The sequence below is a fragment of the Oncorhynchus kisutch genome, linkage group LG13 (assembly GCF_002021735.2).
Source record: "Oncorhynchus kisutch isolate 150728-3 linkage group LG13, Okis_V2, whole genome shotgun sequence".
In the NCBI taxonomy this organism is placed as follows: Eukaryota; Metazoa; Chordata; class Actinopteri; order Salmoniformes; family Salmonidae; genus Oncorhynchus; species Oncorhynchus kisutch.
The window spans coordinates 36802148-36819358 of NC_034186.2; the positions used below are offsets into that span (position 1 = coordinate 36802148).

Sequence of the window (17211 nt, forward strand, 5' to 3'; positions counted from 1 at the left end):
GGATGAAGTTGATCATTACTGTAACTGCTCAATGAGAGGGGCTGGCTTGTTTTAGATGAAATCCTACTGATCTACTTCCTTACTGCAGCTGTCCGTGGAGAAAGACCACTGACACTACAATGCTTTGTGACCACCCTCTGTGCTTTAATGAAGAGCATGACCTCCTGCACACACACGCACACACACACATGCACACACACACACACACACACACGCACACTCGCACACGCACACGCACGCATGCACGCACACACGCACACACACACACACACACACACACACACACACACACACACACACACACACACACACACACACACACACACACACACACACACACACACACACACACACACACACACACACACACACACACACACACACAGAGATCTTAATCTACTACAAGGTGAGGTCTGGATCTGATTACGCATTAGGGGAAGGAAAGGCACATCTTTTTCAGTTTAGAGTCCACTTCATGCTCCTACAATGGCACAAGTATAAACACTGAACATGCATTCTAAAACACACACGTACAAGTTCACAAAGAACTTTGACACGCTACTCAGATCCTGCTCATGTTCAATTAGCTAAATGCTCCCCCTGATACAAAGCAGGTACAGAGAACGTGTATGTAATGTCCTTTTAGAGGAAGGTGGAGTGCATGGTCTAAACCTGATGGTATGCAGGGACCTGGGGAGTTGACTTTCACATTTGCATTCATTATCCACTTCCAGAAATGTCTAAGGTTACAGTACATCAGATAGAGTCTGTAGACCTGCTCTTTCCTTGACTTTGGATGGGCATACAAACTACAGTAGGTCAGGCTATTCCGCCTATCTGGAATATTGTACTGCACTTGTTTTGTAGATGTGTATGTGTCTCTCTGTCTGTCTGGCTGGGTGTGGTCTAGTACTATAAAGGGGTCAGGGTTCACTTCTCAGGATGACCCACTAACCACTCACTCCTGTAATCTGTGAAATCACACCCTGTCCTAGAAACGTGCCAGAGAACGTCTCACACAGGAGGACCTTGGATTAGTGCCAACGATTCATACCAACAAACCCAGCACCACTGTATAATAATGAGTCATAGAGATATGGAGTAACGATAAGGCCTAGTAGTAAAACCAAACCAATTTTCCCAATAAATGTCATTCAAATAACCTGTATAGCTGTTATTTCCAGTATATTTCACTGTGACACAATGTGACTTCCCTGTAGCCAGATATACAATCTATTACACACATAGTAGCAGTCAATGAAGTCTCTCAGTTGCCTGACAGCAGGTCATTATTTACTGCAGCCATGCAGGCATGTTGCTGATGTGAGGGACTTGGGTCCAGAGAGCTTTCCACACAACACTTCTCCTCCCTCCACAGACAGATGAGGCAAGGCAGGTGGGTCTTTCTGGCCGGGCCCCAGACTGAAGTACGCAGGAAATGGAGGGGAGGCGGAGGCCCAGATTTACCTGAGTGTAGAGGCGCGTGGCGTCTTAACCTAGCCCTGTTTTATGGTTGCATATTGCTTCCTTTATGACCCAATCTATGGTGATCTGTCTTAACTCCAATGGGTGGGCAAGCTAGCCAACAACCGGCAGGTGTGCCGACTACGCATTCTTAACTGTTATTCCTTTCTGTCTGTTACCATTTTTTACTCACATCGAGGTTCCCTGTGATTCAAGGGCTCCTCTTTCAGCTTCCTTTTTTTCCCTGGGCCGACAGCTCTTTCCAAGACAATGATGTCTGGCTCCATCGAACTGGGAGGCGAGACTCTTCATTTGAAAAGGTCAAAACAAAACCATTAAAACTCCGGCAGTTGGCCTGAGGGAGGGACTGCCCTTGTCCTCCACCTTGCAGTGCCTCGCAGTCCCAGGGTTGAGCCTATGTCTCCCTCTCCATCTTATGGAGCGGCCTGATTTAAGCCGAGAACTGAGTGCTGCTGACAATATTTTCTTTGGCAGATGATGATTCCAAACATATGGTGCTGCAGCCTGAGGAAGACTGGCTGACTGGCGGTTCCCAGCTGATCTAATGAATACTTACTTTACACCTTTCACAAAAACCTCTCTAATAACAGTGGTCATTGAGGAAAACACTGAGCTCTATTCCCCTCTAAAAAGGTACTGCTTGGCTCACAGTCTGTGTATAACACTGCAATGCCTACTGTAATGTATTGCAGGTCATTACAATGGTGTATGAGGAGGGTAAATCATTTTGGGGAGCATGGCTTGGACTCTATTAGCAACAGTATATTAGTCTGGTTAGCAGACAGAGCTGAATAACATCACTGGGAAAGGGTTGTTTCTGGCATCAAGAACACTTGGTCCCTTGTCTCACTGTATCTTTAATCTAGATTCAGATTCAGATTGTTTAATTGTCACATGTACAGGGTTGCAGGTGGGATTGCAGTGTACAGTGAAAATCTTGCAGGACTAGTGAAATAAAAAGTGAAAATATAATAGAAACAATACAAATAGAAATACTGTGACAGTGATTAATTTTTAAAAAAGTCCATTGGTCTGGAGGCAGAGTAAAGACTGTTGAGGGGGTGGTGTGGAATGACTATAGGGGGAGCAGCAGCATGATCATTGAGTGAAATAAAAACAAAAGGTAATAATATACATTTTAACAACATAATATACATATTACCATCTAGGCTATCAAACTCTGTAATTGTTTCAGTTCTCCACAATTAGCTCTCTCCAAAGTCTATAGATAATGTGTGAAGCTCTAATTCCCCATGTCATTAAAACAGTCATGCAAATGGACACTCTCCTAACATAATTAGCTCAAGTCTTTGAAAGAGGGTTCCTTATTGGCAATGCTATTGTCTCCTTTTTCTACTCTTTCAAATCCACAGGATGTACAAAGTGGTAAGATGTAAAAAGGAGTGGATTCTTGGAGCCAAAGTCAGACTCAATAAACCCATTGATGAACCCAGTTAAGAACAGAAAGGATCAGACTGTGGTTGTTAGCTGGTATTTGTATTTTTTAAAAGTTGGCCATTCATGATATCAAACTCCGGTGTTAGAAGCCATTGAGGTTAGACTAATTAGAGTACCACACTGCCACACATTTTCCGCAACATTCCCAGGGTGTCTGAGTGTGTGTGTGTGTGCGTGTGTGTGTGTGTGTGCGTGTGTGCGTGCGTGTGTGTGTGTGTGTGTGTGTGTGTGTGTGCGTGTGTTTTATTTAGCTTTTTGCCTCTCAATGCCAGGAACAGCTGGCAAGAGATCGATTTTCATCGTTTCCGACTCAGGCCAGGGCCACAGTCCTTATTCGGAAGGATTAAAGTGGCAGGATTGGTGGAATTTTCCCCTCCTGTTCGCACCATGATTCTCTCTGAAGCCCCTCGGACTCTTTAGAGGAAACATCGCATAAGGTCTAATGAGCAATGGGAAAGCCTCTAGCTCACCTATTAAATGTCCACCACAATACTAAGCAGAGCACAACCCAGCCCTCTCACACCCTCATGTGTGCCCTCTCCCTATTCAAAACAGCCTGTCCTTACTTTAGCCAGGTGCTTCCCTTCTTAGCTTTTACTCCATGCTGTCGAGGCAGTCACTCTGACTTAGCATTGATGGTGAGTCATGAGGAGGAGTTAGACATAATATTTAAGACATAATATAACTTTCTCAGTTAATGGTTGAGCTTCTTGTCCTTGTTCCAGTATCAGGAACATCATCAATAAGGAAGCAAAAGTGACAGACTGAATCACATTTAAATACTCAGGTGTCCACACTACCTGCAAGTGTACACCAACGATAGGTCAGGTTTACTGCAACTTCATTTTAAGGTGTCCTTATTAAAGTATAAATATATATGTAATTACACTGTAACAAGTATTGTAATTAATTGTAATAATGAATAGTTACACTATACTAACAACATGAATGAATTAATGAATGAATGACATTTTTTTTATGAATGAAGGAAATTTTATTTTTGTGTCAAATTGCCAACTGGCAACCCATCCCTTATGGAGACATAAACAAACATAAACAGACATAAACAAACATAACAATAATTCACTATGGTAATTCAATTATAATTCTTCTTCCGGTGTTCTCTGCATTGAGAAATGTTTTTCTACATTTTTCATGTTTTTAGTCAATATGTCCCACTCATACATTTTCATCATGTTGGGCTAAATTATAGAACTCCGGGATGCGACTCTGGCATGCGACTCTGGGATGCGACTGGGATGCGACTCTGGGATGCAACTCTGGGATGCGACTCTGGGATGCGACTCCGGGATGCGACTCCGGGATGCGACTCCGGGATGCGACTCCGGGATGCGACTCTGGGATGCGACTCCGGGATGCGACTCCGGGATGCGACTCCGGGATGCGACTCCGGGATGCGACTCTGGGATGCGACTCTGGGATGCTGGCCTTCCAGGCAGAGTTTCTCTGTCCAGTGTCTGTGTTCTGTGTCTGTGCCGGGTCCTCCATATAACATCACACCCCACATAATATTTTTCAGCATTACTTCGGCATTATTCAGAATTCTGATCGGTTTTATGTAATAACTCCAAAAATAGAAAAGTGAGGTGTAGCTTTGCTTTGGGACTTTTGATGCATATACTAATGCAAATCCATATGTTACATGTGGTTTAGTTAATGCTACTTACCATTTGAAAAGGGGAAAAAGACCATCCTGTTTTTTCTGAATTAGCTAGCTAGGCTACACACCATACTATAGGCTGTAGATTTGAGTCACCACTATTAAAATCGTTATTTTATGTTATTGAGTTGGCTTATATCTTTGTTTATTCTAATTAATCAAACGATTAATTCAACAATATAAATCCTCATTATTTTGTAAGCAATGTAAGGTATTTTTAAATGTTGCAATTAAGTTGACTAAATTAGATGCTCATATTTAGTTTGTTTTCACTGGGTAATGAGTAGTAAATAAGTATATGGTAATTGTTCATGGGTAAATATGTACATAGGTGACGTACAATGTAGGTACACAATAATTACAATTAAAATAAGTAGCCCTAAAGATACACCTCATTTTAACTAGCTAAATCTTGTTTAATTACATTGTAATTATTCAGATAGTACATGTACTCTGTGGTGTACTAGTGGGTTTATCCTCCCACTTGGACGGCAAGGAGGTTCAGGTTGTCATAATGGGCAACAACACATTAATTATAAGTAATTTTTGAAATTACAATCTGGGATGACATTTGTATGGTTGACCTATATCTGATCTGTTTTTGTCAACTCAACCAAATTCACCCAGATTATACACTTTTGGGGTGCAGCTGCTAGTGAATTTGTTGAACAGTGCGTATTCATGGGTAGGTAATTAGAGCCTATTCCAACCTTGGACACCTAGCGCTTCTGTCCACGAGAGATTCAAATTTTGTGACAGTTGGTACTGAATCAGATGCAGCTGAGAAGAAACGAAACAAATGGTGGACACGTGCCCATTTGTATCAAGCATGGTAACGAGCATTTGTTGTTACACCTGTAATTAGACTGCAATTACCACCAGTTACATGTTGTTATTACAGAGTCATTACAATTAACTACAATACTTGTTACAGTGTAATCACACATGTAATTACCCTGTAATAGGAACCTTTAAAACGAACTGTTAGCAAGTTCTAGCTACAATAAACAGAAATAAACTCGCATTTTAGGGACTAAACAATAAATATCATAACGTGGACATTGCTGAGGCCAATTTGTAAGGTCTTTACAAGCAGCTAGTTGCCTGTAAAATCATTTATCCTACCCAATTCAAGTTCAACCTAGTCCTTCTCTGGCCAGTGAGTGACAGTTTCCCCTCTCTCAAATGGGTTTAAATCCTTTCCACAACATATTCTAGAGGGGTGGAAGATTTTCTTCCTATGGGCCCAGTCCAAGTCAAATACTCATGAACTCATTGCAAAGGAAAGTCGCACATCAAACAGCAAGATGTTGCAAAGCTAAGCTGAAGGGAAATGTGGTAAACAGGACACCTCCTCCCAGTGTAAACTACACAGATGAAGAACGTTAAAACAGCAAACTGACACATAGCGAAGCAGACATATTTTAATGTGACTTCTCTGATTATACTTGTCACATTACCTTATTTCCTCAGGTTAAACGCGGTGTCATAGCCTGGAGGCTGCTCAACTGTTTGATGCCCTTAGCCACACACACCCTTCATTTCAACAGTGTGTCCTTTTCAAGTGAGATGTGAACATGGCTCATACATTGGCATGCCTGCCAACTATATTTCATGCTGACCTGACATGAGAAAAAAGGAAAAAGTATGAAAACGAGTTTGGCCAAGCATAATTATCCAATATGTATTTTGAACTGGACTAAGGCTGGCTGAGGAACATCAAACATTGTGTTGTGATTTTATTGGTCTCCCTACTCAGTGATTGGCTGTTGGGGTTTATCGTGTGGAGGTCGGTCTGACCTCGACAGCTGTTGTGCTCTGCTTAATTCGTAAGTTATGACCCATGACCTTGGGCAGGATATGATTCGTGCCGACTTTCAGAGCTTTTGTAAATACATTGATTTGTTTTTCTTTTCGATCATTGTACCTCCACCATTGGCTAAAAAGAAAAACATGTTTATCCCCAATCAGTCAAAAAGAAAACTCTCTCCTCTCATTATTATTTCAACAAGCTATTTTTAGCCCCTTGGTGACACACAAATGAAGGCCTAGTTAGCCCGTGTGGTTTTTGCAAGCTATCTTCCATTGGTTTGCCAGGCACTTTATCATGGCTGATGGATATTTAGGTGAGTTGATTAACAAATACTTTAAAGAGCTGTAGGGATTTGTTCTGACTGCAACAATAACGCGATATCTGACCTGTGTGTTCAAAATCAGCAGGACAGAACAGGATGCTTTTTCAGACAGAACTGCACCTTGGAGTGGATTAGCAAAATTATGCAATTGATATCTGGCCACAAATCGTGTCCAGACCAGTACAAGAAGTGTTACATTTCAATATACCACAGATCATTTAGTCATTCAGTATAATATTCCACTGAACTCTAAGAACATCACTGTAGACTGGTGGTATCATATTGTATCTAAACACAAATATGAGAACACGAATCAGCATCTATCTGGGTCTCATACACAGCGGAATTCATTCAGATATCCCAACCATTTAGATTTTGGACTATCACTTCTTTGCTCACCTTTTGGTCTCAGACTGTGCTACCTGCTCTCTTCAACCCCACCTTCCATCTCTCTGTCTCAGTCCCTTCCGTCTCTCTGTCTCACTCCCTTCCGTCTCTGTCTCAGTCCCTTCCGTCTCTCTGTCTCAGTCCCTTCCGTCTCTCTGTCTCACTCCCTTCCGTCTCTCTCTCTCAGTCTCTTCCGTCTCTTTCTCTCAGTCCCTTCCGTCTCTCTGTCTCAGTCCCTCCCTTACATCTCTCTGTCTCAGTCTCTTCCGTCTCTCTGTCTCAGTCCCTTCCGTCTCACTGTCTCAGTCCCTTCCATCTCTCTGTCTCAGTCCCTTCCATCTCTCTGTCTCAGTCCCTTCCATCTCTCTGTCTCAGTCCCTTCCATCTCTCTGTCTCAGTCCCTTCCATCTCTCTGTCTCAGTCTCTTCCATCTCTCTGTCTCAGTCCCTTCCATCTCTCTGTCTCAGTCCCTTCCATCTCTCTGTCTCAGTCCCTTCCATCTCTCTCTCTCAGTCCCTTCCATCTCTCTGTCTCAGTCCCTTCCATCTCTCTCTCTCAGTCCCATCCATCTCTCTTAGTCCCAGCTTCTTCCCTCAGCTGTTCCATACTCTGGTCCACTGGGATTGATACAATATTTTCCGACCTCAATTAGCAGAGTGCCTGTTGACTAATTCCGACTGTTTCTGCACCTGAGAGGTTGGAAGCATGGTCTGGAAAAACTGAGTGGGGCGAGGGCGTAGCAGGGCTGTCGGGGCAAATGTTGCCGTGTTGACAGACCGTAAGGGCAACACAGAGGACAAGGAGGGGCCTCGCACTGGACAGTATTCAGGGCTCTGCTGAGCTGTGCTTCCCCACTCACACCAGCAACATTAAATTGTGTGGGAAGGAGCAAGGAGTCTGCTGTGGGTGAGTGGTGTGAATGTGTAAGTTTCTGTGTGTGTGCTTGCGTGCGTGCATATGCATTTGCGCGTGCATGTGCTCATGTGTGATGTGCTCACAGAAAGTGAGATTTATGTTTGGATAATAAAGTAATTGCTGTTTTCTTAATCTTGTATTAGACACTTGAGAAAATCAACTGAACACAAAAATCTACTCTGCCTGCCAAGCCACTTAAAGATAATGTACTCTCTTTTCACCGGGACAGTTGTACTGCGGCTGCACTCTTGTATCTGTGTCAATGGAAGCTCATTACAAATGCAGAGCTTCCTCCCAGTCGTCCCTCTCCAATCTATAGCACAGTGACCGTATCAGTAGCAAGGAATTCCCTAGGTAAAGAGGGTTTAAGTCGAATTGAAAAAGCCTTTACGCAATGGCCTGTGGTGACACAGAACCCAAACTAGACCTCAGAATAGACCGAACCAGATTGTCTCATTGTGAGGTATGACCACATCGAGACCACACGGTCCCTTGAACTAATTTCAAGGCAAAGCCTGAATGACCACTGGTTTGGCAGGGTGCTGCTGTATGTGTACAGGCAGGTACACACCCTCACTGTGCTGTAGTGTTCATAGAGAATCTTTCTTTCCAGGGCAGGAAATGAGAGGATCGTGGTTAAAGACACCATTGCATTTGGGGGCAGCACATTTTCATGGGGAACCACACTGTACAACCGACTAGCCACTTCTGACAAGATCAGGGAACGCCACAAATCTTCCAATCCAGATACATCACTTTTCCTGCTTTCTAAGGGAGCATGAAAAAGTTTCAGCTAGCTACAGTCCTCTTATTAAGTTCCCTTGCCATGCCGATTCAACATTTCTACTGCTGCAGCCAATGAATTTAAAGGCCCAATGCAGACATTTTTATCTCAGTATCAAATCATTTCTGGGTAACAATTAAGTACCTTACTGTGATTGTTTTCAATTAAATTGGTCAAAAATAAATACAAATGGCTTCTTTGCAAAGGCCAATTGCTCAAGCAAGAATTTTGCTAGGACTCTCCGGGAGTGGTCTGAGTGGGGAGGGGAAAACTGAAAATGAGCTCTTATTGTAAGCATTTCACTGTTAGTCCACACCTATTGTTGACGAAGCATGTGATGAATACAATTTGATTTGATTGATTGGCAGAGAGGTTTGGAACTCTTATTGGCCTATTAACTAATTTACTACATGTTGATGTCACCATGAAAGGCCAAAACTCCCTCCCACCAAAACAGGCTGACATTTCTGTCTTTTCAAACAGCTAATACACTGAAAGGGCATTATCATCATTTTCACAGTATTGTTCCAACCTCATAGTGTGGAAATATATATAAAACACAGGAAAATCACGTGCTTGACTCAGCAAAACTGAGTTTTGTAGTCATGGCTGCATCACATCGTAAATTAAGGTTGGGTTGGTTTCAACCCTGCCCACATGCCCACAACTGGCAGCACACAAGTAATCATCAATTTGGCGTGCAGATGCACTCGACCTAATCGTAATGCCTATGGTAAATTTGGGTTAACTTTAGATATCCCTATGAGGCTAGTTAGGGAGCATCTGTAAATTACAAAATATACATTGGACAATATGTTAAAATTCCACTTGCTCCAAATTTCAATAACTTAAAAAGCTCAAACAACATTTAAATGGTAGAAATTTCCATATAAATATTGAAAGAATTTAATGAGAGAACTGAAAGGTGTGCAAAATTAAAATATTGTCTTATTTACATTGTGTAATTTATTGACGGTCCCTAACTAGCCCGAAGATAGGCTATCTAAAGTCAAACCAACTTTGCCACCTTCGCACACCAGCCAGCTGAAGCTAATTGGCAGAAGATTTGGCTAACTCTTTCCACCTGTGAACACACACGAGACACCCACATCAAACCACCCACGCCGAAACCAACTCACATTTGAATTGAATCAGGGCCGTTAACGTTTCTTAATGACCCAAACGAGGCCAAATCAGGAAGTTCCGCCTCCCTTTAAAGTGTCAAACATAGATAGTTACATTTAATGATTATATCTGACATCTAAACCACCAATATGAACATTTGAATCCCCATTTGAGGGAAACGAACACCGACACAATTTTGAATTGGGATAATTCAAGTCAATGTGAATTTATGTTGGCGTGTGTGTGAGGTATAAAACTGTCTGCCAGATGAGTAGTCTAGTTAACAAATGTTAACAAATGTCACCAGACGGTTATAAGGCTGTACACAGTGGCAGACTGACTGGGCAGTCCCTGCTGTTACCTCAGTAGCATGGAAAAAACCTGACTCACCCACTGGCGTAAAAAGGCATTAACGACTAAATGGATAAATATAACCGTCAAAGGTGTAAACGTCTCAAGGCTGTCCAGTGGCCACTGGGAAGTCAGTTCATGACCAGCGACAACTTGTCTGACCTGGTCAAAGGTCTGAAAGACACCATTGATTGAGATCGTGGAGTGAGTGACACCAGTGCACGTCCCTCCTCTCAAGTGTCCTTATTACTAACATCAGATACAGTGCTGCCCAATCTGGAAAAACTAGGACAACTGAACATACTGAGATGAGATGGTAGCAGGTGATGAGGTCTGATCTGTTTAAGACATTTTTGGAAGATCCTTGATGATACTGTAGGCATGTGTTAGGAGATTTATCACGTTGCATGGGTATGTGGAAATCCTCTGACTTAAATTAAACAGTGTTGGCGAGCCCAGTACACCTGCTGTACACAGATGTGAAGCCAGCTCTCTGGACTGATCTGAAGTTTTCACACACACGGGATCTGTGTTAGATTGATTCTGCGTCTGTACTTAACAGTTTAAATCACAAAGGCTCTAAATTATCCCGACTATCCCCTTAACGAGCGCTAAACAAACTCGGTGAGAAAACTGTGAAAAATTGAAAATTACTGTGCCCATGTAAACTGTGACAGAAATGGTTTGTGGGTACATCTGCCCCTTGCAACTAGAGAACTTTCAACACAGTTTTGACATGTTAAGCCCCTGTGAAATTGAAGCTTTTTTCCCAAGCCCAGTTTGCACGACCAACTGATGCACAATGTCTTTCCTCAAGTCTGCCTTGCTGTAAACACAGTGCCGGGGTTCCCATGAGGAGGCTTAAACCACACTGTGGAATTCCCAGCTTACCTAGCAACATCTACCTCTCCAAACACGGCACAAATAGACGCAAAAGGCTAATACAAGCCAGTGAAACTCCTATGAACCGCTATAAAAGTAGCAAGATCAGAGAGATTACACCACCATAAAAGACAATAGGCACCCCATCTCTTCTCCGTCACATAGGAAAGATAGAAAGGGGAGATAGTGTCAGCTTACTCACTTTCAGCGTAGTTTTTCCGTCTGGTGCCGTCCACCTTGCCTGTTTTGTCGATACAGAGAAAGAACTTGTTGGCGGAGTAGAGCCGCCGTAGTCGGACGTCGCCCTCTAGGTGATTATAACTGCGTGTGTGCCGCTCCAGTGTCCATGAGCAGTTGATGCCTCTCGCCAGTACTTGGAGGGGTTCATGCCCTACTCTGAGCGGGCAGCCCCCCAGAGCTGTGCCAGCCACCAGGAGCAGGGTGAGGAACGCCAAGCGAAGGGATGCAGCACTGGGCAAGGGCGGAAGCCCAGCGTGGGCAGTGCCAGTGGCAGCGAGGTCAGGACGGAGACTAGCGACGGGTGGCATCCATCTGCACATAGTGAGTCAGACTCCCAAGGTGCACATTGCACAGGCAGTATGCATGCTGGCTGGCTGGAGACCCGGGCTGTGTGGTCCAGGTGAGTGGTCGCTCTCTGAGGGTGGGAAGGGGTGATGATCGAGGGAGCAGCAGACCCTGTCACTGAGGATCAGAGCAGAGATGAGCCTGGTCTTCCAAACAGCAGAGCAGAGAGGAACCTGGGCTTCCAACCAGTCCTCTTTCCCAGATGAGTTTGTTTCTTAATTTGTGTGTCTGATGATGATCTCCTCTTCTTTGTATTTCAGCTTTTATTCACAGTTCACTTTGTAAATCCATTGCCAAAAGCAATCTGTTATTTTTTGTTGTTTCCTTGTTCTCCGAAAGCTTGTTCTGTTCCTTGGCTTGCGTCCTTTTACGGCTGCAGAGTCAGTTAGTGTCCTGTCTTGCGATGTGTGCACCTTGCGATGCTCCTCTCTCCAGCTGGACTGGAATAAGGTGCTTGTCTGTGCTGCTGACCCGTGGCTGAGAATGAGTTGAATGAGGAGAGAGAGTGAATGTGTAAGTGTGTAAGTGTGTGTGAGAGTGTGATAGGGAGAGAGAGTCACAGAAAGAGTGAGTGTGTGTGTGTGTGTGTGTGTGTGTGTGTGTGTGTGTGTGTGTGTGTGTGTGTGTGTGTGTGTGTGTGTGTGTGTGTGTGTGTGTGTGTGTGTGTGTGTGTGTGTGTGTGTGTGAGAGAGAGAAAGAGGAGAGAGTGAAAGAACGAGGGAGACAGAGTTGGAGTTTGTGTGCCTGTGTATATGTGAGTGAGGAGAGGCAGAGTGAGAGGGAGGGAGAGGGTTGAGAGACAGTGTGTGTATGAGGGAGAGAGAGAGACAGAGGCAGCAGCTCGTGAGTGAGCGAGCGAGAGAGGCAGTCAGTGAGTGTGCGTCAGGTCTGTCTGCCTGTATAACGCAATGAAGCAGTAAATGAATGTCCTCACTCTCCCTGTGCAGCCAGTCCTTTCTCCTGTGTAGAATGGGAGGCTTGGGCTTGTCCTGCATTTTATCCTGGGCAGGGCTTGCATCTGGGGGGTTGAAAGGAGAGGGGTGGGGCCACAATCATTGATAACTATTTAAAATAAACGAGAGAGGCTTTGCACCATCTCCCTTCTATAATTTCTTAACGTAGAATTGTTCTCCTAATCATGGTTCCTAGACAGCCATTAGTGTCATTAAGCCTGCGAACTGTAGGTTTTATTGCTTCATGGAAAGTGTCAACTGGAAAGTGTCAAGTCAAACACCTTTGTTGTCCCAGCTCTTGAAGATGGTGAGGAGTTCTCCCAGGTCAAATCATCAGTAAGAAAGTAACTCCAGTAAAGTGACATGGGAGGTGGACTTTTGTGACACCTGAGACTGGACTGTTTGTAGACACATGGGACAGATTAAAAAGGGCTTTAGTTTTTGCCCGTTTTGCATCAATATGTCGGAAACAACGGCAGAGGGGAGTGTTGGTAGAGCTGTTCCAGTGAAGTCTTTCTGGTCACCTGTGTTAATGTTTCTATGAGGCTGTGTCTGATGTTCACCTTTGATTCGTAAGACCAGGGTGTTAATGGTGAACACGTGTTTTACTACTTCACATTCTGTCTTTCTGTCTGTGAATCAGGACTGAGTCATTGGCTTCAGAGAAATGAAAGACACCCTAATGCATTACATTAAATATGTGTCAAAACTGTCCATATACTGTCCTGTCCTCACTCCTTAAGTTTGTTCCTGATGGTATTTGAAGAGTGGCTCAAGTTCACTGTTATATGCAATCATTAATAACGAAATGATGATGAGACTGTAACTGCACTGTAGGCTATGTGTTGCCCTTCTTTGTTGTTGTTGTTTTTTTTACACCAAAGTCAAACAAAATGAAATATTTGATATCATCTGTTTCCGCCAGCCGAGGGTGCTATAGGAGCATTCACTATGAGACTAGCCGCAGCACTCCACAGCACATGTTTTAAAGTGTGTCTATCCAGTTAGTGCGGCACTTACTTCCTGGTTTCAATGATGTGTACCGCCCCGGGGCGACCACGGTGTCCAGGGGTGGAAGTGTGTTTGAGGGGTGCGTGCACAGAGTGGGCGACAGTCACTTCACACTCTTTAGCTTGTTAACTGCTACCAGGAGTTGGCTGTCCTTATATCTCCCCCCTCTCCCATCATAAAAGACCAGTGAGACAGAAACCAGCCGCCCTCTCTCTCCCCCCCAGCCCCAACCCCCGGCAGCCGTTCCTGTCTACCTGCTTGTTCTGGCCATTAGATACAGTGGACCTCCTCATCAAAGCCTCTCTCTCTATTTATCTTCATAGACTCTAGTAAAAATCACTATTTTTCCCCACCAATTAAACCACGCTGCAGTGTCTCTTGACTTCCAGTAGGTTTATTCCTTTTTTCCTACAGACTGTCCTTTCTTCCCGTCTTCCGCCCAGCGGAATAACTGTCTGTTTGTCGCTGCCTGCCTGTGCTGTTGCCAGGCTGGAGGAGCCTGGGCCGGGAGAGCACAGCACACATAGGGGATGTGTTTTATGTTAGCATTGTATAAAACTGTTTCCCAATCTTTAAAAAAATGTAAATAGTTCTCAGGACAGCTGAGTGTTCGCAGGCTTGCCTGTGTAATTGTTATAGGGTGCTCCAGCTCACTCTATCAGCGGTGTAATGGAAAACAATATTCTTCAATGCCCTCTGAAGTACTAGAAGACCTTCTATCACAGCTGGCTTTGCTTATGCCTGCTCAACAATGTGTGAAGTTAAATACAAATATGCAAATCTAATTGTAATCAATAAAGAGTATACATCTACATTCACGTGTGGCTGGTAGACTTTACATCATGCTGTAGGCGTGTAGGTCTACATACCATTATAAAAAGATAGCTCAAATAACTGGGTCAAGGGGGTTTTCTTTGGGGTGTTTCTTTGGGATTCTATTTGAGTTGAATGACTCTTTAAGCTGATTTCTATGATACCTCTTCTATTTCCACTTCATTCATATGCCAGCTGCTTGGTCATCCCGATTTTCACTTCATGGAGAGGGAACTCTTTCATGTGGCCTGCACCAATCTGGTGCCCCTCTGGCCTTCACATACCCCCCCCAGGAAGCTCCATTTGCCCATCCTCTCTGAAAATTGGCCATAATTAAAATCATACAATCATGCTATGTACTGTATAACTTCTTATTTAAAAGTCAGTCTTCCCCGGAGGTCAAAGAACAAAGGTTCTGCCCTCATCCGAATGTCAGATGTGGCAGTAGATTGCTTTGTGGTGTCCTGGATCCAAACGTCAGTGCAAAGCTAGACACAAGCTCATGCATTGCTGTCTGTGGCTTGACTATAGACCCATACAGTATCCTTCGTTATTGAAGTTAGACATATTATTGTAGAGGTTGAATATGAATGACCCAAAATGAGGATATGGTGCTTGAAATAATGTCGCATTGTTCAATTATTTTGAATATTTAAACACATTCAAGTATATTTATCTTGGTGTGGACCATATTCTCAATAACCAATACACAACATACTATATTATTTATTTGGATTTATTTCACATTTTTTTAACCAGGTAGGCCAGTTGAGAACAAGTTCTCATTTACAACTGCGACCTGGCCAAGATAAAGCACATCAGTGCGACAAAAACAACAACAGAGTTACACATGGGATAAACAAACATACAGTCAATAAAACAATAGAAAAATATATGTACAGTGTGTGCAAATGTGGTAAGATTAGGGAAGCAAGGCAATAAATAGGCCGCAGAGGCAAAATAATTACAATTTAGCATTAACACTGGAGGGATAGATGTGCAGATGATGATGTGCAAGTAGAGATACTGGGGAGCGAAATAGCAACAACAAAAAAATAACAATATGGGGATGAGGCAGTTGGGTGTGCTATTTACTGATGGGCTGTGTACAGGTACAGTGATCGGTAAGCTGCTCTGACAGCTGATGCTTAAAGTTAGACACTTATAGTATAACATTAAATACAGTAGGCCTATATGACAGCATCCAAGTCCATTCAAGACTTTTAGTCTATGTGATGATCGTTAAGAAACAAGGCCCAAAGCCCATTGGTTCCCTATCCTAAAATACAAGGCATATGCTAAACTCAGAGATCAGTAGCCGGTGGGGGGCCTTCTGGTGTGACGCAGCTCTCTCTCCAAATGAGAAAGGGCTTGCTTGTTGGGAGTTTGAGCCCTCCCCTCTCTCCTGCAGAAGGCTTTCAGTCGGCTCCCACGTCGCGTCTCCCAGCCAGGGTGCGCCCTGAGCTGAGAAAACTCTGCAGCCCGGGCACCCACCAGAGGAGGATGTTCACAAGCGAAGGAACCTAATCTTTCCCAGCAGGGATCCAAGCGGCTCTGTAAGTGTATGAATGGAGATAATATCTCTGTAATGAGGCCTGTTTTGTACCATCAAAGTCTTCAAAAAGGCTTGAAACTCGACCTCCCTCTTAGCACTGACGATCCCTCAGTAATAGCTCCTATTATTAATTGTTTTCTCTCTTTTGCTAACTCCACTGACTCACTCCCTGTTTCTGGACTTAATCTCTCTCTCTCTCTCCCTTCCTCTCCCTCTCTCTAACTCTCTCTCCCTCTCGCTCCCTCTGAGGCTCAATCGCTCTTCCCCTTCCTCTCTTTATCTCACTCACTCTCTGTCCCCGTCTTTCCCTCTATACTTCTCTTGCTGATCTTCAAGTTTCAAGTTTTATTACAGTAGTTGTATGTATGGGATACACATGTTATACACCATCCAACTAAATGCTTACCTACAGGTTCCTTCTCGATGATGCAACAACAATAATAAACAATAAAAGATAAGACTATGAACATAATGTAAATGGCTCAGTAAAATAATTATAGTCCAATATTTACACGTGTTTTGGGAAAAGGGGGATTGGGGTGTAAGTGTTTAAATTGTACAGTATTTAACAATCATAATAAGAGTGTGCCAGCAGCTATGGTGTGTCTGTAGCATGAATATATAAAATATATATATATATATATATGTGTGTGTGTGTGTGTGTGTGTGTGTGTGTGTGTGTGTGTGTGTGTGTGTGTGTGTGTGTGTGTGTGTGTGTTTGTGTGTTTGTGTGTTTGTGTGTTTGTGTGGGTGTGTGGATGTCTGTGTGGGTGGGTGTGTGTGTGCGTGAGTGAGGTGCAGAGAATCAGAGCAGGTGGTGAGTCCAGTTCAAGTGTTCAGCAGTCTGATGGCTTGTAGATTTTTTCAGTTGCTGACCCCTGACCTCTCACTTTTTAAGCTTATGATAGAATAATTCTGCTCTTTTATCTCTTATCCAAATATTAAAAGGCAGATTTCTATTGTGAGTATACAAATGTCTTCACATTTACTGTAACAATGTGTTAGCTAACATCTATTTGTAACAGCTGTGGGAAAGTTAGCAAATTCGCAAGGGACATAATGTGTAAATACAGTGCATTCGTAGTATTCAG

At 43.5% G+C, this 17211-nt stretch overlaps 1 protein-coding gene across 1 annotated transcript in view; it reads right to left on the reverse strand.

The window, feature by feature from the left end:
* The window catches only part of LOC109902962 (fibroblast growth factor 10), a 39716-nt gene extending 27334 nt beyond the window's left edge, over window positions 1-12382 (reverse strand). Inside the window, exon 1 of the mRNA XM_031786155.1 lies at window positions 11406-12382. Within this exon, the coding sequence (XP_031642015.1) occupies window positions 11406-11763 (358 nt within the window). The 5' untranslated portion in view covers window positions 11764-12382. The remainder of the gene's footprint in view (window positions 1-11405) is intronic.
* Window positions 12383-17211: the final 4829 nt, after the last annotated feature.